The 23,008-nt window shown below is 45.8% G+C and overlaps 1 protein-coding gene across 6 annotated transcripts in view; it reads left to right on the top strand.

Annotated features, from left to right (window-relative positions):
• Positions 1 to 23,008, top strand: part of Smyd3 (SET and MYND domain containing 3) — a 522,086-nt gene that overhangs the window by 439,196 nt on the left and 59,882 nt on the right. For all 6 annotated transcript variants that reach the window (XM_055608843.1, XM_055608855.1, XM_055608861.1 and 3 more), the window contains one exon: positions 1,105 to 1,279. In XM_055608843.1, coding sequence (XP_055464818.1) covers positions 1,105 to 1,279 — 175 coding nt within the window. The remainder of the gene's footprint in view (positions 1 to 1,104; positions 1,280 to 23,008) is intronic.

Raw genomic sequence — 23,008 nt, 5'->3', positions numbered from 1 at the left:
GGGGAGGTTAAAGGCTGGGCCAGGTCCGCACACCTGTAGCCCGGCTACTCAGGAAACCGAGGCAGATAGGCTAGTGGAGCCAGTGGATTGAGACCAGCCTGAGTGGCATGGCACAACTCACGGGGAGTGGGATATTAACACTGAGGGTCCATGAAATTAATTACTGACTTAATTGGCACAAGATGAATCAGAAAGTTGAGGCTACTGAGCAGTGGAGCTCCTTGCTCTTTTTAAGATACCGTTTTCCCTTGCTCAAGGTGCACTTACACAAACTGTTCTAAATAGTTTTCTTCTCTTTCTTTTTACTCTTCCTTCTTTCCTTCCTTTCTTCCTTCATTTGTTTTTGTTGTTTTTTGAAATAGTGTCTCTCTATGTAGTTCTAGCTGTCCTGGAACTCTGTAGCCCACGCTGGACTCGAACTCACAAAGATCCATCTGCCATTGCCTACCAAGTGCTGGGATTTAAAGTTATGCACAACCATACCTAGCCTTCAATATTTTCCTTCAATGTTCAGTTTTAAAACAAGAAGACACTTATTCAGTAAGGTGTAGGCTGGGGTCACTTTTGTTTGTTTTATGACAGACAAGCGTATTTCTTCATACGGATGCACCTGCTGCAGGCCTGTGCACTAGGGTGGGCTGGGCTCCATGCATGCCCAGGACTCAGATGAGTCAGACGCAGACACAAGCTGGCCTTCCTCAGGAGGGATTCTCTTTCTTAAACAGAAATAATTCCACAGTAAATAACCTGACGCCGACCTAAAACTTCAGTCCACTTTAATAAACACCGTCATTCATTTCTCAACTAAGTTGAGAAACAGAGCATGTAGAGTGGGGAGAAGGAACACTTCTCAGGGAGATTTCATTCTCCTGGAGGACAGACTGGGTTACAGGACAGTTGACTGGCGTAAACAGAGTTTGCCCCACTAAGATGCCACTTGAATGTGTTTTTGTCTCTTGAGTGTGTTTCCAGGCCGCTCATCTGGGCAAAATAATGGATGCCCGGCCCCTCCCATGCCTAGACCTCGTCAGCCTCTTAGACGAGTCTGTGTACTTCTGTGTTTTCTCTGTGAAGACAGTGAATCCTTAACTGAGGTACCAACAGAGTGGGAGCAGGTTCTGGCCCTGTGCCAGGCCATCCTAAGCAGCAACTCTGAGCGGCTTCCCGACAAAAACATCTACCAGCTGAAGGTGCTGGACTGCGCCATGGATGCCTGCATCAACCTGGGCATGCTGGAGGAGGCCCTGTCCTACGCCATGCGCACCATGGAGCCGTACCGGTGAGCGCAAGGCCAGGCTGAGGCTCAGCGGTCTCCACTGTTGGCCTGGGGGGTGGGGGATGGGGGTGGCCATTGCTAAGTGACTCCAACCCTGTGGTCTCATAGCCAGTGTTCCCACTGGCTTTCTGTGCGCGAAACCAAACCTCTGTTTCTTCACACGTTCACCAGTCACTGGGAAAGCTGTTTCCGGGTTCCTGGCACTGTGCTTGTTCAGAAATGTTAGGTAGTGTTGCTGTGTGGAACGGGTGACTATAATACAGTGTGAGGCTTGCTGACAGAGGCAAGCAAGGAGGGGGCGAAGATGAGCATGTGACTCCGTGCTCTCTTTGGACCATTGGTGCACGTGAGGGAGGCGGATGTGGCCCTCTCTGACTGGCTTACAGTGCTGCTGGGTCCCTTCTACTTGTCAGAATGAATGGCTATCAAGGTGCTTGTGTGCAGATTGTTGGCCCTTATAGCCATCTTGTGACCAGGTGAGGAAGGGAGATTACTTTTCTCCAATAGGTCATTGCATCAGAGAAGAAACTATTGGTGAACTATGTGTAATCCATTACTCTGTGTGTGTGTGTGATTGTGTGTGTGTGTTTGCTCCTATATGGTTTTGTAATGTGGAGGAGCTTTGAGGGGAAAGGGAGGTGGAAGTCAAGTTTGGCAGCGCTGGCTGCGTGGCTACAGTTTTCCCTGGGTAAGAACAGAAGTTGAAACTGAGGGCAAGCCATTGGGGAGAACGCAGGGCAGATGACCCATCTGACAGGGCAAGGTCGCCACAAAAGAAGACAGTTGGACACATGGGACATAAAGGGGACAGTGTCTGCAGAGCAGGGCGCCATGCCTAGAACTGTCAGATGATGCAGACACAGCCTAGCCAAAGACGGTGAAGCCCATTATGGATTCTCCATAATCCAGGTCTAGACCCATGGGACACAGGACAACAGTGCAGGGAGTGGCTCTCAGTGAAGCAGGTGGAACACTCCCTGTCCCCACAGAAAGCAGGGAGGGGAAACTACCATGTCAAGAACTTAAGCAGGGTTAGGATCCAGGCTGTCGATATTGAAAGCAATTATCAAGCCTGTGTGACCTTAGGTCAGCAATCGGATCTGAGCCAGGACTAGGTGTGGGCAGAAAAGAGCCTTAAGATAGCCAAGTGCCCGAAAACAGGTAGATGTCAAAGACCCACAGCCAGCTAATGGCACCAGACCCGAGGGTGTTTCAAGACTTTGGCAGGTGGCTGCTTTCCTTCCCTTGTGGTGAACAGCTTTGGAAGCCGTCTATGAGTCAGCTTTAATCTAACATATAAGATACTGCCTGGAGGGCTGAGACCAGAGACTTTCCCATGAGCAGTGGAATGTCTGTTTGGGGTGAGGCATCTTGTGGGTTTTCTGGAAGTATGAATCGAACACGGAGAGATAAGGCTGCTCTCTCAGAGCCTTACTGGGTGTTGACATGGCAGGCAGACTGTGATGGTTGGCGCAGTCTCTGAAGGCTGGGGCCTGGCCTCCAGAGCCCAGAACACAGGCGGCACAGTGAATGGATGGACCCGGGCCAGGAGCTGCAGACTAAGAGGTTCTGCCTTTCTCAGAGGCCCTGTGGCAGCACTGGCCCCCCACCCTGGCTGGTCTTTGAAGCAGATTTTTGCCCCATTATCTCCTTCTCTTTGCCATCCAGGCTGCCCTGCCGAGGCCAACCTGACACCGTCTTTTAAATGGCCCTGCCAGAAGGTCCTGGCAGTCCTGAATGCATTTTGAATTCTCTTTTGTACACAGGTACAGAGACTTCTGCACAGTGTTGATCTAGCTGGCCCTTTTACTGACCGGCACTTGAGTCAGACAGAAGCTTGCCACATAGAAGCCAGGTCCCTCACAGCATCCTCCCTTGTGTGTGAGAAACTTTTGGTTACATTTTTGTGGTGTTGGCCAGTCACATTCTCTCTGTAAATGTGTGCGCAGCGATAGGTCTCCGGGCCTGCTTCAGCCTCTTCCCCCAGAGAGCTCTCTAAGGGCTTGCTTTGCGGTGTGCCGTACCGTCCCACTCCCCGTGAGTAGGACTTGTGCCATCAGAGGCCCTGCAGAACAAAGGCGATGGACAGTCTGGAACCAACATCGCTAAGAGAAGCAGGAACATGCTCTGTCCTTTCCCTTTTAGCGCAGGGCCAGTGAAACTAGGAGCACAGGCCAACGGGTGAGCCGCCCCACCAGCCACCCGACGACCTTGGAGCAAGAAGGGAGTGGGAAGGTGGCAATAGTTTTCATGTGCTTTCAGTCACCTGCACATTGGCCCGCTGCTGCTCTAGGTAGGCCTTCGCCCCCATTGAGCCAAGGACGAGGACGAGGACAGTTAGCTAGGCCTGGGTTACTCAACGGTGACTGGATTGCCATCTGCAGGAATAATTTGACAATGTCAATCTGCTATTTGCCGTGCCCGGATTGAGGTCAAGTCTCTAGTGAGCATTTTGCCATCCATGACCTTGGGTGAGCTTTAACTGCTGACCTTGGAGGACGGCGTGCCCAGATTCCATTTTCATCCCGCCCGCTGCTCCCAACCCCTGTTTTGCTCCTCACTTATTTCTTACTCAATAGATCTTACTTAACTTTATGGTGCAATTTAATACAGACCTTTTCATTAAATCTTCCACAAGGCAAGTTGGGAATACAACAAAACGTCTGGCTCAGCTCCCCAGTGTGTATACCTCATCCTTTTAATAGATATATGTGTGTCATCTCAGAATTGTGCCCTTTACAGGTATGCACAGTTTGTTCACTGGGTCAAACAGTGCTGTGATTCATATCAAACCATTGGATTCTTCTCTGTGTGATGATGTGGTCAGATCCTCATGGCATATTTGTTCAGATTCCTGACCGCTTGGCTGCTCTGCCTACACAAGCCTTGCTCGGTTTAAATTGGATAGTCATCACCACTACAATGTCACTTCATCGTCAAGGGAATATGAGAAACGATGAATCTGTTCACTTATTATTATTATTCCTGAGATAAGTTTATTTCTAAATATTATCAGGGCCTTCTCTATCCCCTTAATCAAAACCTGGCGGTGAGATTTGTTGATATTCATTTTGTTCATAAACAATAGTTTTGTGGCACTGGAAATGACACAGTGTGAGTTTCCTGGGGGAAATGCAGAGAAGGAACAACGGAAAAATGCACTCAAGTTCTGGGCGCAGACGCTCGCTGTCCTGAGACATAGAGCTGGGGCAAAGGGGATCTGCCAGGGAAAGAATGCCGAAGGAGCAAGATTCCCGCTCAGGTAGGTGTCTGTACTTTCTTGTTAGTAAGAACCCAGGCTGGCTGGAGGAGAAGTGAAGTACAGCTGGGGGTCGGCAGCTATGGCGCCTTTACACTCAGGCATTTGTAACTCAAAGTGCTGTAGTCCCATAGCTTGTGGCAGCACTTTCCATTTCGCTAGTCATTCTGTGACCTTCTCCCATTGATTTCCAGCTGGCTTTTCTCCCCAAAGGCCTGCAATTGCTCTTTTGTAGTGTTTGTCAATGCATAGGACGTTAGGACAGACGACAGAAGAATTGGTCAGGTGCACATCGCAACAGGGAGACCGAGATAGGTGGATAGAGTCACACCCCTGAGCTTAAATCCCGAGATCGTCCCGTGTCACATGGGTTTGTTAGGCCAGGGTCTGAGGACGCTTGTGTCAGCGTCTTCCGCTGAAGCTCCTTTCCAGGACTCAGGGGAGGTTCTTGGCTGTTGCACCTGGTTTAGAACCCTCTACTCCAGATGCACAGGTGTGCAATGCAGAACCATCACGCCAGATCGCTCACACAGAAACAGTGCCCAGATGTCACTGGGCATTTGGTTCCCTCATTGTGCTCAGTGTTTATCTTCTATGGTAAACGTTAGAGGGTTAGTTTATCCATTAGTGAACATACTCTTTATCCTCTGCTTACTGATGTAGATCATTATTCTTTATCTAACTAATCACTTTTTCCCACTTTGTAGTGTCTTTGGCAAGGCCTCCATACCAATTTTAAGCTTGGTGTGTGTGTGTGTGTGTGTGTGTGTGTGTGTGTGTGTGTGTGTGTGTGTGTGTGACTACTAAGTGATCTGCCCTACTTAGATTTAATCAGTTGTGCTTTCAGTTAACTGTCAGTTCCGTGAGACTGGCCACCAGCTATGGCCCTTTGACTTCGCACTGGCCCAGTGGCCCAGTAGTGGTCAAGGACTCAGCAAGACTTTAACCTTTAGTATGAAACCTTTTCACTTAATTCCAAAGGACAAGATGTTCTTACTTCAGAATCTAGAAGCAAAACCAAAGGGGGAAAACACGAAAGGTAATTGTGGAGCCAGGCATTCTGGCACACACCTGTAATCCCAGCACTCAGGCAGATTGCTTTGAGTTCAAGGCCAGCCTGGTCTACAAATTGAGTCCAGGACAGCCAAACCTACACAGAGAAACCCTTTCTCAGAAACAAAACAAAACACAAAAACTAACCAAAACAAAGGTTAAGTGGGAAAGAGGAGGGAAATGGCAGAGGAGGAGGCGACAGCAGTGTTCAGGAGTCAGTAACAGAGGTGATACCAAAGCGTTGACTCCAGCTCAGACCTTATTACCTGTGTCTTCCTGGTGGTAAAAGCCAGACCTCATAGGAGTGTCGGGGTCACGTTGGGAATAACAACGAGCAATTTCTCTAGCTACATGTTTCTCGCGGACTTGGAAAAAGGAAAAACTGTTCTTCAGTGGTTCTCGCCTCACAAAAGAACCCTGTCCTCCTTTAGCCCTGCCTGGTAGAGACAGGTGGCAGGGAATAGTCCTGTGTTGACCTGGTTGCACTGAATGATTCAGTTCTTGAATTAGTTGTAGCTTGAACTGTGGCCCGGCTCTTTAGCTTTGGCTCTTGATGAGAAATGTAGGGCAGTTTTGTATAGAATTGTCGAAGGCCCTGCCTTGTTCCCCTCTAGGCAAACTGGAAAAATAAAGCCAAAAGGCAGCTCATCGTGGGCTCACCTGTTCTTGTGAACACAGGGCTAGCGACTGTCTTCCCAGCCCATCCTGCCACTCCGAGCCTCCTGCTCTTGAGTAAGTGCTGCACATCTGCACAGAGCTCTGAGCGACGCTGCAGCATAGCAGGCCAAACTGTCGCCTCCATTGGCCGTGCTCCATCTGACTTCATGGCAAGACAAAATGACAGACAGAATGACTGGGCACTGCTGATGTTTGCACAGCCCCTTGAGGTGATGGCACCTAATGTGCTGCATGTGAGCAGAACCTGTTTCCACACCTCCTGGCCACACAAGTTGTTCATGCGTTTGTCACTGTAGACCATGGAGGATGACTGCCGAGAGCCGCTTTCTGCCTTACAGGAGAGGACCGTACAATCAGCGGGCTTTAGCCCACCAGTTACCCTGTGGCTGGAGCACCAGATCCCTACTCCTCCACAGCTCACTCTTACCACCTGGCTTCTGGGTACCACATGGTGGGCGTGGTGGGGCCATGCCAGTCTCCTGGTTCATATATACTTAGTAATGTGTCACAAAAGTATTTATTGATACTTACTGCATGCATATAACTCATGTCTTATCGCACATTACAAGGTGATAACATTGTGAAAAAAGGGCAAAGCAGAGTTCTAGTCTTGGTGGCATTTGGAAATTATGGTCAGCAGCCAGCTGTTCATCACTTTCAGGGTTTTCCCTGAAAACAGTTATCTGAGAACCGGAGAAGCCTGGGCCAAACCAGGCCTGACCAGTGATGGATGCAATTTTCTCCTTGGTTCAAGTACTTTTGTTTCCTATGATTCACTGACAGATCTTAACGTTTCATTCATTGTTCTGTCTCTTTCAAGCCAGATAAAGGCAGGGTGCTATCTGTAGCTCAAGCCTTCCCTGCAGCATTGTTGGCCCTCAATGCCAGGTTACCATCGCTCTGCTACACTCTGATCCTACCCACTAAATTATTTCACTCGGGGTACCTTAACAAAATACCAGTGTGTCTAGGTGATTTAAACACCAGAAACTTTTCATTCCTCCAGAAGTCCGAGGTTGAGGTGCCAATAGTTTTTGTTTTTTTTTTTTTTTTCCCTGAAGCCTTTCTTCTTAGTCTGTAGATGGTATAGGGGTGTCCCAGAAGTTTCTCTGTCTGTCTCAACTCCTTTTCATGAAGCCATAAATTGGGTCCCAAAGTCTTCATTTTAACCCAATTATCTCCTTAAAGATCCCGTCTCTGAATGCTGTCTCATTCTGAGGTCTGTAAATGAAGAATTGGAATTTGGCCCATATTCTTAGGGGTCTATATGCTGCTCAATTGCTGCCTCCTCAACGATTTCTAAAAATTACCCGTCCCAAGGATTGGTCCCTCTGCATCTGTTTTTCATGAGTTTGGGCCCAGTGGAAGTCACCTGTCATTCTTGGAAAGAAAAATTACTTCTTTTGCTTGTAGGGCTTCTACCTGAGCTCAGGAGCTCCAAAGGTATGCCACAACCTCTGCCAGCATGTGCAGGAAGGAACAGCTGGGTTCATCCTGGAGACCCCCTCCCTAACCAGCCATGTAGATGCTAGCTGGCCCACCCCCACCTGCTGCTCTGCCCTGCTCAGCTTACTTATGCTCCCGGATGGCACCTTATTGCTGAGTTCTGCCGCTCCTTGTGCCAGCTCATGGGGCTGACCACAGAACCCCGCTGTTTTCCGGTCTCTCTTGTCTTGGTGGGCAATCTTTCATTCCGGCATCCTCCTTGCTGTGCTATGTCAAAGATACTAATGCCCCCCTCTTCTTCAAATCCTTTCACTGCAGATGAACTCCCAAGAAGAAAGCCATTCTCCACCCTTGGGGCTAGAGCATAAGAGACCCGTACTGCTCTGTGTTCAGCGATGTCTCTGGGCTTCCTACTTATGAGAGCATTCCCAGAATAAACACATTTTGCATTGCTGTTCACTTTTTCTCTTACACGTTCCCAAGCCATCACAGAAGCTCTTTGACTTTCCTGACAGAAAATCTTCACTTTCTTATTACAACAGATTGCAGCATAAGCAGCAGGCTAGAGGATCTCAGGGAACCTTTGGGGATGCATTCATTGCCTTCCTCCCGTTGAATCAATCTTGTGGTTGGCTGTCCTTTCAGCTACAAAGATGCTATTTCTCTTCCTTTTCTCACCTCTTGGAAGAAAAAGTAGGCAAATGTGTATGTGTGTGTCTGCATGTATATAGCTCCCATTTTCCCCAGCAGAGAGCAATAGGAAATCAACCAGGTCTGAGATCTGGGAAATGATAGATATAATGTTAAAAGATTTTTTAAAAAATGTTTGAAAGTAATTTTAATTACATATAAAACACATGCTTTATGATTATAAAAAAAAATTGGTCAGTATACTTCCATGACATTTATTTGTGTATGTTGAATGAAATCCATATTGAGTGTTTAGAAATTCTCCAAGGATAGATGGATGGATTGTCAATTAAGTTGCACAAATAAAATGGATTTCTCAAGCCTCATAAATTTGATCAGTTATTGAAAGTGGTGATAACATTTGTAAAGAACAGTAAGAGGTCCTTGAGAGAAATGAAAAGATGAGGAGTGAATGTCCTTCAGAATTGTAGTTTCAGTTTTATAGATAGCCAAGTTTTTTTGAACAAGAAAAACAGCCTCTGAACTCGTTGATATAAAGCCCTTGAGCTTGTTAAAGCAGACTGTCTTGAAAAGTGGTTAATATTCTCATTAGTCAACGTATTCAAGGGAAGAGGCCCCATCAGCTGCTAAGAAAGACAATGGGCGACCGCAGCCCCAGAACAAGGGAGGACACTACCCTGGTGGTGGGGGAGCGGAGGCAGCACGCTGACCTAAAGAGCGAAGTGGATGATAGAAATTGCCGGTTCTACACAAAGGACACCAATCATACTAACACTGCCCTTCAGAATTAAAGAGGAAACAATCTGCTCTCACTTGTAATGGGAAGTATCACTGTAATGTCCTCCCAAAGTGAGACAAATTGAGTCCACCAATTGTAAAAGCATCTTCAGTCTATTTATTAGCCTTGGCTTCCTGGAGGAGCAGGTGAAAGGACCTGAAGAGCACTCCTCCACCTTTCAGCGTTCGGAAGCCCAAAGCTGATTGCTGTGATTTATTAAGAGCCTGCAGTGGTCCAAGTAACTTGCCCGTCCCTGTAGCCCTCACAGCCCCGCTGAGGAGGAGCTTATTTAGCCTGTCCTGCCTCTAGAGGGTGAGGAGATGCCCTCATGCTTTGCTCTCCAGCGGTGCAGCCATGGTTCCAGGCGCAACCCTCATGGAAAATTTATTTTATTTCTTTTAGAAAAGCATTTGAGTCAGAGTGAATTTGAGTTCTGGTTTGGATGAGTATCAGCTGTCCCCAAAGGCTCATGTGTTGGAGGTCGTATGGTAGCCGGAGTTGATGGGATCATGGTGGCTCTGATTGCATCAATGGGTTGATCTGTTAGTGAAGTCATAGCTGCATGATGATTAGAGGATGGGACTTAATTGGAGGAATGTGCCTTTGCAGGATGCATCTTGTCCCTAGACCCCCTCTTCCCTTCCTTTCTCCCTCCCTCTCTTGCCGTCCCACCGCTGTGAGGTAAGACACTTGATGCCACCACATGCTACTGCTGTGGTGCCCTGCCTCATCTTAGGCCCCAAAGCAATGAATGGAACAAGCCACCTGTGGACCGAAGCCTCTAGAACCATAAAACTGAACAATCCCTCCTCCGTCACAATTGACTGGTCGGGGAGGGGATAGTATTTTGTCACAGTGAGAGAAAAGCTGTCCAACACACCCACTTTGGTTGTAAAGCTGAGAGTCACCATAGTTTCACTGCAGAGCGCCACAGTGGGCTTTCCTCTTCGCCACCCTGCCTTCCCACTGTACCAGTCTATCATGGTTCTTCTCATTACAAGTGATAGAAATCCAACACTTGCTGCCCACTCATCGGCACAGCCAGGCACAGGCCAGAAGTGCCAGGATCCAGGGAACAAGGGCACAGTCCAAGCCATGTGCCATCCTTCCCTCTCTCCTTTCCCACAGCGTACTAGGAGACAGCTTCCAACAGCCTCCAGCTGCTTCCACCCTTTTAACCCCACAACAGAGTATGTGCTCTTAGGGCCTGAGAACCACATTTAAGAGTGTGCACTTTGGAGAAATCACTTTGAGTCTCACGGACACGTCTTAAGTGCCTGGCGCTGGCAGCTCCATGAGGAGTATAGGTTTGGTATGGGACAGCTCTCCTCCAGAAGCCTAGAGGATACATAGATGCTAAACCGGCTAGAGGAGCAGTGTCCACAGTGCTCTTCCACTCAGAAGTAGCCTCATGACATGTCAGGTGGAAAAAGAATTCAAAGGGAGGAAAGAGACCCAAAGGCTAATAAACAAGGCTGACGAGAAAGCAGCAGCGCTTTCCCATCAGAATTCTGCAAGAGCCAATTCCCAGAATCTCAAAGGCAGCAGCAAAACTCGCTTGGACCAAGCTGGCTGCTTGAAAGGAAGACTTAATTATAAGAGGAAAAGGTGGATCTGGGAAGCAGGCAAGGTGACATCTGTGGGACAGAAGTCACAGAGCTGGTGTGCCCCATCAGTGTGTGAAGGTTCCTGGACCCTGGTTTGCATCCCCCGTTTCTGGCTGTAGACAGCTCTATTCATGCTGGAGATGTTGCCGCACCAGGAGACTACACCTGGATTTCAGCAAGAAGTCCAAAGGCATCTTTGGTACATTTTCTATAGGTAGAAAATGACAGGCTGGTGAGATTTAGTCACACACCTTTGGAGCAGCTTTCTAGTCCTTAGCAGATTGATGGACTCTGGGGAAAATGAATAAGGATATACCTCTAAGTGGCCTTTTAAAAAATTGTCCCAAGTCAACATTTTTACGTGTGTAATAAGATGGATAAATTGAATTTATGTAATCATATTTTTCAAGGGATTCAAAGCTGAGAAGAAAAAATAATACTTTAGGGGACTAAACCAAGCTCAAAACCATCATTTTAATCAGAAACATTTAGTCAGTATAAAAAATGAGCAGGGGCATTCCAAAGTCATTTGGAGATTAGTAGGTGGTGGTTAGATAATGCAAGTGACACCTGTTCCAATATAGGCATATGTGTATATATTAATGCATACGAAGCATTCTGATTAGCTGTATGACATGTATTTTTAAATGCAAAGTTTCTAACCATGAGAGGATAGACTTTTGTTCCTAAAAACATCCAGACTTCTAAGGTTGGGAAATTGGGAGATCCACTTGGTGGCGGCACTTCCCAAACCAGAGATCACAATTCTGCGTAGGTGCTGTCCTTTTTTTTTTTTTTTTTTTTAAGACATGGTTTCTCTGTGTAACCTTGGCTATCTTGAGCTCATTTTGGAGGCCAGGCTGGCCTCAAACTCACAGCAATCCACCTGCCTCTGCCTCCCAGAGTGCTGGGATTACAGGTGTGGGCCACCACGCCCGGCTCTTGGAGCTGTCTTTTTAAAGCTAGCATTTATCTGCCAGCTTGCAAAGCACCCCTCCCCTGCACCTGGCTGGCTCTGTTCATCTAAGTCCATTGACCGCCATGAGCTTGTAAGCTCTTAGTGTTGCCTGCTGGCACCGTGCAGCCTTTTTCATGTGGCCAGTAAGTGGGAGAGGAAAAGCTGGGAAGCTCCTGTTCGGACCCTCCAAGACCAAAGAGAACAGAAAGCAAGCAAGGACCCCATCGCAGTTAAGTTTTCAATGAAAAGACAGCTTTTAATCTAAAAATAACTAACAAGAACAGGAGCTAATCCCCATTGAGATGGGTGAATAAAATGTAGTTCGTCCGGGGTTCTGGAAACACAACATCTACGACAAGGATTCTTATTTAGTCCGTGTGACCTGCTTCTGCTCATCCATCAGCCCTCTGTCCCCAGGGCCCGAAGCACAAGCACCTGCCTTTGTTCTTCTTTAAATGGTGTTTTCCAAAGTAAGTTTCATGGAGATAATGTTCCGATGAGCTTGTGAAAAGTGGTTTCAGGGCACACTTTGCTGTTACCAAGACCCAGCCCATCTGAAACCAGATCCCCCTACACTGTTTCCACGTGTGTAAGTTTGCCAGCAATCATTGGTGGTTTCATCAGAACTGTTCGGTCTGTTACTAACAACGAGGGATGCTTCTCTGACTACTGACTACCAGCTGCATCTGCTACTGTCTCCCCTTCACTACTCCTTTTCTTCTATTTTCAGTTGTGAGCCGAGCCTTTAACAGCTGAGCAGTCTAGCCAGCCCTCACTACTCCTTTTCTCAATTCTTCTCAACATCATTTCCATTTCTGTTTTGATCCCCTAAGTAATATTTTCAAATTTTTATCTTCTAATGAAAGTTTTTTTAAGACACACACACACACACACAGAGAGAGAGAGAGAGAGAGAGAGAGAGAGAGAGAGACTGAAAATAAGCCAGGTGTGGTGTTGCATGCCTATAATCACAGCACTGGGAAAATGGAGTTATCAGGAGCTGGAAGTCAGTCCTGATTACGAAGAGTTCAAAGCCAGTCTTTGCTATGTGAAACCCTCCAAACAAACAAATAAACAATAAATACATAAACCTAACTAACTAAAAGTATTATTTTTCTCCAATCTCACCACTCTTTATATTTTTAAAAAATTCATTCTTCTATTGGCTTCCTTGAAACATCAAATAACATACTACAAATTTTCTCGTTCTCTGAGCTGTAGCTAGCTTCCCTTGCTTCTGACTGTAGAATATGGAGGCTTATTCTCTCATTCACAATAGAGAACTTGAATATAAAATTCTCAATTCAAAGTCATTTTCAATGACAGACACAAAGACCTGTGGCCAGGCTCCTGAGAGCCATTGTCTCAGGAGCCTGTTAGACTCAGTTCCTTTGATCTCTCCACTTTGTCCTTCTGCAAGTGGTCAGGAATGTCTCTTTGATGTGTTTAGGCCTAAGCATTTTTTTCTTTCATTCATGCAAGGCCATTTCATTTTAAAGACTCTTGTCTTGCTATTACCTCTATTGAAATCTGTCTACTTTCTTTTTAAAGTTAGTTTTCTTTGTTTTTTGCTGAAGACACACTGGCCATATGTTAAGCTATGTTTCTATCTTGCATCTCTTGCTGTGTATTCTAGAAGCTTTCTTGGATTTTCTCTTCCAGGTCATTAATTGGATTTTATATTTCATCAGATTTATTTTTTAATTTACAAGAATACAATCTTGATCTTTGGTGGATAGCTCCCCTACCTTCCACCCCTTTTTTAAACTTTTGTGTAATATGTATCCTGGAAACCTGAGGGTTTTTTTTGTTTGTTTTTTGTTTTTTAATTCTCTTCCATTTGTTTAGTTTTCTTCAAGTTCAGTGTTTTCTCTATTTGCTCTGTCTTTTTTTTCTTGTTAATTTTTTTGAGTTTTGGGTATTTCTTTGTTGCTTATATTTTAAAACAACTTTATTGACATAAATCACATACTACATAACCCTTACATGTAAAGAACAGTCCAGCAGCTTTGATGTCCAGATGGGGACATTAAGAAAAGCCCATGTTCCTTAGAGGTCTCTCTCCAGTGCTCTCAAGCACAGCCTGCTCCCACCCTTCCCCTAGGCAATGACTATACTTTCATATTTGAAATAAAGGGTTAGAAAACCTGATTTATGTCTGGGCTTTCAGAATGGAAGCCAGTAGAAAGACAGTGGTAGGGAGGGAAGAAAAACCAGAGGAGGGGTTTAGAACCATAAAGAGTCTGGAAAGGAACTGTCAGGCTACTCTGTGTTGTACTGGTTCACTTTGTGTCCAAGGTTAGAGAACATTCTAACATGTAGATGATGATGGGGTAGAATAGAGTTTGGCCTATTTGCAGTTGTCTCCTGCATGAGTGACTATCACACAGTAGGTATTTTGCACTTGTAGGCTCATACACACAGTAGATATGCATTGATAGGTTCAATGCATGCAGTAAATAGGCACTGGTAGGTTCAATGCACACAGTAGGTATGCATTGAGGTGGCCCTGGCATTGCTATAGGTGGAAGGAAGGGATGGTTCCTTTATTCATCAGTTGACTCTAGAGTTTAGAGGAGCAGAACTGATACAATGAATAAATATGTATAGTGGGTTTATTATATTGGCTTGTAGGCTATGGTCCAGCTAATCCAACAATGGCTGTCTATGAACAGAAAGTCCAAGAATCAGTAGTTGTTCAGTTTACAAGGTTTGATATCTTAACTGGTCTACAGTATATGCTGGACTCCTGAAGAAGTAGGCTCTCATGCCAGTGAAGGAGTGGGTGTGCTTGCCAGTGAGAGCAAGGGCAAACAGACAAAGAAAGCAGTCTTCCTTCTATGTCCTTTATGTGGACTGTCGGCAGAAGGTACCACCCAGATTAAATGTAGATCTTCCCGCCTCAAAAACTCTGAATTAAAGGTATGTGTTCCTACCTCAAAAGACACAGATTAAAAGTGGGTCTTCCCACTCCAAATGATTTAATTAAGAAAAAAAAAATCCCTGACAGGTGAAACTAGCCACTTGGGTTTTAGTCATTTCCATATGTAGTCAAGTTGACAACCAAGAATGGCAATCACAGTCCACCCTTGTTAACTTGCCACACAATCATATTTCTTCATGTCATGCTTAATTTCAAAATGAGAACAATTTCCTGGTCATATTTATGCCTAACATGATATAAGTATCCCACTTACAATCACGAACATGAACAAGGTCATAATTCCACCTAAAATGATATAACTATCCTTCTTCCAGCCACAAACACATTGTAAATTTTAGAATAGATAACAATGTCCCGTGAGGGACATTCTTTTACTTATCTCAAAATTTACATATGATAACAATTATATTCTGTTAATTGATGTTACATAACAGGATAAAGAAATTGAAGAAAGAAAACATAAATATCCACACAAACCACATTCTTAACAAAATATAATAGAAACACTCATGTCGGTTATAATCCTTGTTTCTGAAACTGTTCGTGTGGCCTTAGATGATTTTTATAACTACCTTCCTCTACTGCCCATTCTGTTATTTCCTCAACCCTCAGCAAGCACCTCAGCAGGTCTTGGCTCTTTTCCTGGAGGAGTGACCATACTTTCGTTCCTGAAGGGTCTGTGCCCTTTGTCATCCTGCCTGCATTAGGCTGTTGTAGTTTCCCACTGACTTTAATCACAGGACATGGTAGCACCAAGAGACGCCCAAAGGATCTCCTGAACTCCAGACATAGTCTTTCTTAGCTCCACTGTAGAGAAGCAATCCACTTTCCTTATGGTAATCTGGATCAATCATCCCTCCAAACTTGTTGACTTAAGGGCATTAGCAACCCAGTATGGCCAAGGGAAGTCTGTGTCCAGTTCACTGGAATGTTTGTTGTGGCTCCTGATGGGACCTGAACTTCTAAGCCAGCAGAATTTAAAGTTGGGGAAAAGAAACAAAATTTTTCCAAGTGGGCCACCAGGGGTGATCCTGAATGGAACTATTCCCTTTTCTACCCATGGGTCCTGGCTGTGGAAGAAACTGTCCTGTCTTACCGGACACTGATTCAAAGCATATACACCACCTTCTGGAGAACCCTGCCCTTGACACCCATGCTGTTGTCACCTAATGGCACTGTAACCTTGTCTTTAAACGGCCATTCCATCTTTCTGTCAGGCCAGCTGCTTCAGGATGGTGGGGAGCAGAACGGGTCATCTCATCTACATGATTATTGAACTCGCCCTCTGCCGAAGTCATTTTTTTGATTAACATTTACACGGGACACAAGCATCTTCACCTCCTTCACCCATTTTGGAGCGTTCTATCCACATACTTCTTCCTGACATGTCTTTCTCACCTATTTTTTCAACCATGCTGTTTCCAAGTCTCTGACCATCCAGCTGATCCATTGACTACAGCTGGTGAATCAGTGAACAATCTCATATCTGGCCTTTTCTTCTTCCAAATAAAATGAACGGCCATGTGTACTACCTGAAGTTCTGCCCACTGTGAAGATTTCCCTTTGCTGGTATCTTTTAGGCGTATCCCAGAAAGGGGTTGTAATGCTGTAGCAGCTGATTTCTGGGTGATAATGTGAAGACACATCAGTATAATTGACCCTAGCCTTCTTCAGTCAGTTGATCAGAGGACACACCTACTTCTTCATGTAACTTTCTTGTGCCTTCAGGCCCTGCTCAGTCCTGATCACGTATATACCACTGCCATTTGATAATGGGTTGCTGCTTTGTACATTACTATTTTATAGCTTGATAGATAATACCTCACACATGTTTAGCATCTCAGGGCATATAGTTACTTGGTGGCCCATTGTCAAACATTGGGCCTTAGTAGCAGGCCAAGCACTGTCTCTCTAAGGGAATATCATTTATCTGCGGATGATGGTAGAGCCTTGCTCCAAAATCCCAAAGGTCTCGTCTGTGATTCACCTATCGGCCTGCCAAAGGCTCCGAACAGTAGCCCTATCTGCCACAGACACCTCAGGCTCCATTGGATCCACTGAATGGTATGGTTCAAGTGGTAGAGCAGCCCGCACAGCAGCCTGGACCTGTTGAAAACTCTTCTCCTGTTTTAGGCCCCATGTAAAACTAGCAGCTTTCTGAGTCACTTGGTATATGGCCTGGAGTAACACACCCAAGTAAGGAATGTGCTGTCTCCAGAATCCAAATAGGCCCACTAAACATGGGGATTTTTGGTAGCGGGAGGGGCCAACTGCCATAACTTACCTTTCACCTTAGAAGGAATGGGTCTGCATGCCCCACACCACTGGACTCCTGAGAATTTCACTGACTTAGAAGACCCTTGGATCTTGTTTGGGTTTGTTTCCAATCCTATGATGTGCATATATGTTTTCAACAAGTCCAAAGTGGTTGCCACATCCTGCTTGCTTGTCCCAGTTAGCATAGTGTCGTCAATTTAGTGGACCAATGTGATATTTTGTGGACGAGACAGATGATGATAAGCCCTTTGTACTAAGTTATGACACAGGGCTGTAGAGTTAGCATATCTTTGAGATAAACTGCAAATGTAAACTGCTGGCCTTGCCAACCGAGAGCAGCTTGCTTCTGATGGTCTTTATGGTCTTTATGGACAGGTACCAAGGAAAAGGCACTTGTGAGACCAATAGCCGCATATCATGTACCAGGAGACGTGTTAATCCACATCCCACGCCTGGTATAGCAGATGCAGAGCCGTACCTTGACTGAATTTCAGTAGTCAGCTATCATTCTCCACGACCTGGCTGTCTTCTCCACTGCTGGATCTTTCAAGTCCTCGATGGGGGCACAGATCTCTGCAGTTTCTCCTGGGATACGATTCTGTCTTTGATTCACCATTTTTGCTGAAATAGAGGTGGCTCCAGTGGTTCCCATTTGGCCTTTCCAACCGTAACAGTCCTCATTCCATAGTTCGGGGACCAATGAAGGAATTCTGCAAACTTCTGAATATGTCTGTCCCAACTGCACATGCTGGAACTGGGGATATACCTCCAGGATAAGTTTGGAGACCCACTAGACATACTGTAAGTCAGACTTCAGCCAAAACTCCATTAATCAGTGAACCTCCATGAGCCCCTACTTAAACCCAAGGGCCACAGTGTCTCTGGAGTCTCCCAGAATTAGCATCAATTCAGAGCTGGTACTCAAAAGACCCCAGAAAGTCCAATTGTTTTCTTTCTCCTAAGGTACAGTTACCCTTGTAAAAGGCTGTGGGTCCCTGTTGGGGAGGATTGGAGAAAGGCTTACAGTCAAACTTTTACGCATTTTATCAAGGGGTTCCGGTCTGCAAACTGGCTCAAGTCTGAAAATGGGTCCGCAGGCCAAGATTCCCATTTGCCATGACTCAATGTAGCCTTTCTTTCATTTGTTTGAGAATTTCTCTGCTTATACAGATCATATAAAAATGTGGTAGGTCTTTATTTATTTATTTTTAAAAGATTCATTTATTTATTTATTTATTTATCTGTCTATTTATTTATTTATTTTTATTATGTATGCTGTATTCTTGCCTGCATGTGTGCCTACACACCAGAAGAGGACACCAGATCTCTTTATAGATGGTTATGAGCCACCATGTGGTTGCTGGGAATTGAACTCAGGATCTTTGGAAGAACAGACAGGGTTCTATTTCATGCCTGGAAACATCATGATTGATTAGCCAGTACCAAAGGTCCACACAAGTCATACCGTCATAAAAATTGCTTTGCCCATGTTATTCATTATGGGTCAGGCCATATAGACATTGCTGTGTCTATGCTGCCTTTTGTGGTATCTAGGACTACCTTGCCTTTGGCAATTCAATTCTGCCAACCAGCCCCTGCTATTCTGGGACCCAAATGAACCTATTGCATTTAATTCATCCAACTGAGCAGCAGTGTCTCCAACCCTAAGGCCTGGCACAAGGAAAAGGGCAATGACCCAACTCTTCTAGTGTGCTGGTGCCCCCTCACCATTTTCATCTTACTGGATTTGTGAAGGGCATATCTTCTGGGCCTTCCCATTGTAGAGGATTAGGCTTTACCCAGCAAACCCACTCTAACATTGCAATAATTTCCCTGAGGCCTAACATCCCTTCCTCAACACTAAGCCAAGGGGACCTCAGGCCTCTCCAGCCCCTTTTCACTAGGCCTTCCTTGGGCAGTTGTTTCAGCCAGCCATTCAGACAAATTTCTGACGCCTTTTCCAACTTGCCGATCTTCCATTCTAAACCTAGATCCATCCTTCTGCATACAGCAGATGGGATTTGTGTCCATTTAAAATTGAAAGCTGTGGCTTGGGGAACTGAACACCTCACCCAAGGCCACATACTTGGCCATAAGGGGCAAAATACTTCACAAGTGAAACATTCTTCCCACTACGATCTTGAAGGCAAAACGACGGGCAGCTTCAGAGTGATACCTGCGCCCATGGAGCAAGCACAGCACACAGGGCTTTTCTTAAGGTAGCCCTGGCCTTGCAGTGGGTGGAGGCAAGATTCCTCCTCTTGCCCAGGAGGAACTGAGGCAAGAAATCTGCACGGCCCTCCTCGCCTCCATATAGCTCAGTTTCACTGATGAAATACCTTTGAAATTATTCTCTCCAAGCAGCAGAAATACCAAAGCCTCCTCTCTACTTCGGTTTCCCAATGAGACTTTTCATCTCGTGTTATTTCATAGACTTGAAATAAAATGTAAGCTCTGTGGGGACTGAAAAAGTTGGAGCTCAGACTTCCAGCCGCCTGCTAATTTGGTGCAGCTCTCAGGTGGGAAAATCAATGTCTTCCCTGCAGAGGTGAATCAGGCACGCCATTGTGTCAGACTGTAGACTCTGCCTTCTAGGAAAACTGACGGACCCTCCTTGCTTTTCAGCTTCTCAGTGAAGTATATTTCATGCTTGCCTTTCTTCAGACACACTGTATGTGTTTTGAGTAGAAATCTGAGCCGATGGTGCCTGCAGGAGATTGTTTCTGTTAGAAGCCTTAGCTCAATTATCCGGAGCTAACAGAAATCTCCAGGTATCGCCAAGCCAAGGTGCCCCTGCACTGGTGGGAAAATGAGCTCTAGGACATTTTACACTCACCAAGACCCTTTCTCTGATGTTATGTCACTCCAGGCTGGTAAAGGTGATTCAGAGATTATTCAGGTGTGATGGCACACATGTGGAGTCCCAGAACTCAGGGCTGCAAGCTCCGGGTCAGCCTGTGCTGTGGAGAGAAAAAATTATTTATAAGCAATTTAATGCAGAGGTTGCTGAAGCTATGCTTTGTCCCCTCTCCTTCTGATATCCTCGTCTCCACCCTTCCCGGGACTGAGATCCACCAGAAGTTCTGGTAAGGACCACAGCTCACTGGAGCATTAGAATATTTGCTTCCCATTTGGTGAACAGCCAATGGCCCCAGCCCTCTGTACAGCCACATATGACTTTTTCACAATCCAAGAACCAAGTCCCGTGGTCTCCTTGCCCTATGGGGGACTTCATGTCCATTGCTGTTCTGATTGCCTTGACTATACTTTAATGCCCTGCTGGCTAAGTCTTCTCAGGTGGGCATATATGTATGCATGCACATGCATTGTGCTAGAATAGAACCCAGGGCCTCACATGTTCCCTGTACCATTGAGCTACACTTCCAGCTACTGACATACTCAACACATGAGTGTATTTTAACACATGAGTGTATTTTACTATTTTAAGTAATTAAATTTTGTATCGATTGAAAAATCATTCCCATTCCTGATGAAAGCTGACCGCTTGGACCCAATGGAATGGACAGTGGGCTCCATCCTGACACCGTGGTTTCTTGGCAGATCAAAAGCAGAGGCTATTGAATCCCTTTGCTTGGTCCAGGGTGTGCAGTGCTGATGATAGCAAGAGGACACGGCAGGAGAGGCTGCAGCCATCTGCAGTCCACATCAGGACGTGTTGGTCCCTGGCTGGGAGTGAGCTAGCGCTGAGTTCCCCTTCCTGGTGGTGTGAGACTTAGGGATGTGCGCCTGCACAGAGCAGTGGCCACCTGTGGCCGTTCAGAAGGCTTAGGACAGTGCGCTGGACAGAGACAGATCCCAGTGAAGTGTCCGGCAGCAGATGGGACATGGGACCGTGACTACATAGGTGTGCCTCAGGTAGCCTCTAGCTGAGCCTGAAATCAACCTTCCTGAACACATGACTCTCTCAGAATGACGGCAGTTAGTAATAATGACCCACGTGGTGGCCCCACGCTCATGCTGTGACCATAGCTAGTCCAGGAGCACAGAGGAGATAGAAAGCTCAGGACTGGGGGTGGGGGAAGTGTATCAGGACCTCAAGAGTTAAACTGCATTTGAAGTCAGTGTCTCCTTGGTGGTGTAACCTGCTTAAACTCTAGAGCCCCTCTGTTAATTCCTAGCATAACTATAGCTCCTCGTAACATATCAGAAGCCATTTTACCTCCAAGTCTCCATTTTGATCATAAGGTGAAATTAAGTTCAAGTTCTCAGGCCTTACGTGACCGAGACCAGGATATAATTCAGTAGTTCAATACTGACTGCTTAAAATAAAACAATAGATGGTTAGTGGGCGTTCTGCTTCAGTTCTATTAGAGTTAAGACTGTAACATCCTGCTATGTTCCTTTCTCCTGGAACGTTGGGGAACTGGAAAGTCCCCAAGCCTACATCCTAGCCAGTCAGCTTAAAAGGCTTTGTCTAGCTACCTACATGCAATGCATTTGGAACAAGGTTGATTATGTTCAGCTACTCAAAATGATATAATGCTGCGACCCCCTCTCTGGCTTTCTGCACCTGGTTACCCGGTCGTTACCTAGTTATGGGTTTCTTGTATATATATGTATAAACCTACCTTAGAAACAGTCTGGCATCATAGTCTGGCTCCTGAGCCCGGATTATGTCCCTGACCAGTCAGTTTTTGTTCAGCGTTCAATAGACTTTCATCACTCTTGAGTCTGGTGTTCAAGTGGTCAATGTATGGCTGTTCCTGAACCCATAACACTCAACTTTTTCAGTCAGGCTGTCTTGCACTGAATTGGAGCTTGTAAAAGTAATTTTTATTCATGTGTTGTTAATGTCGTCTCAGAGGCTTAAAGTCTCTGCCTGCTATCCCAGTCCTAGACCTGGAAGCCTCTAGCCTCTGTACAATCTCATCTAGGCCTACAATGTTTTCAGCCTCTGAGGCTTACTGCTGAATAAGCTTACCCTTTCTAGCTCTTTCTGAACTCTGGCTGTCTGGTTCAACTCAGCTGTGCTCAAACTCCTCTCCAAGCTGGCTGATTCAAACTGGCTTCTATTAGTTTCTCACTGAATTGCTCTGCTTGGTCTCAAACTAACTCTAGCAAGCTGTTCTAGTCTTCTGGCTTCTTCTCATTCTCTGGCTTGATCTGTCTTTACCTGTATCTAGCTTGTTCTCTCTTCAGCCTGTCTCTGTAAAACCCTCATGGTAAAACTGCCTCTGAATTCCATGAACTGAACTGCCACAAGCTCATCTCCACTATTCTGCCTCTCAACTCACTCTCAACCTAACTGCCTGACCGGCACTGACTAGAACTCAGAGATCTGCATGTCTCCGTGTCCTGAGTGCTGGGTTTAAAGGTGTGTACCACCATGCCTGTACCTAAGCTTTTCTTTACCTGAAACTTGCTCTATACCAGGCTGTCCTCTGTCTCCTGAGAGGAAAGGTGTATCTGTATTTCAGACAAATCACACAGACCCTAGAAGGTCTTTGGATGTGATCTCTTGCCAGAGCAGCATGTTCTGAATTACAATTCCTCTATAGAAGCTTGCCTGTATCCTATCTCACCCTCCTTAGTCTCCTGCCTCTGTATCTAGTCCAAATAGGAACATCCTCTTGTTCTGGCCACAGAAGCACATAAAACTAGCCAAGATCTCTTTTTGACTTAGTGGTCTGGGAAAGTCCTGGGAGGAGACACCCTGCAGAATGGCTAAGGTTTGGTTGTATCTGGAAGGAAAGAGGCTGGCCTCAGGCCTGCCTTCTAGAAGATGCGTGGAGGACCAAGCAATTGAAACAGGCTTTCCTGGATCACCCTGGACCCACCTGTGGCTTTGGGCAGACTACCAGGCAGATGAAGCAGAATGAAGAGTGCAGGTCTGTCACTGTCCCAAGGTTAGTTGGTGACCTGAGTTCATTGGCACTGGTGATAGGCAAGTCAAGTCTGGAATGAAGTTGGTTAGACATACACACTTTTTCTGTCTTTTCTGTTTGTGTCCCTTCCCTCTCATGTGACTATGCCTCTGGCTACTGTATGAGAAAGCATTGCTCTTTTCTCCTATTTTTGGTTTTGGTTTTGGTTTTGGTTTTGGTTTTGGTTTTGGTTTTG

The sequence above is a fragment of the Psammomys obesus genome, unplaced genomic scaffold (assembly GCF_907164565.1).
Source record: "Psammomys obesus unplaced genomic scaffold, mPsaObe1.curated_primary_1811, whole genome shotgun sequence".
In the NCBI taxonomy this organism is placed as follows: Eukaryota; Metazoa; Chordata; class Mammalia; order Rodentia; family Muridae; genus Psammomys; species Psammomys obesus.
Note: the sequence above shows the minus strand (reverse complement) of the source record. Positions and strands in the feature narration are given on the sequence as shown.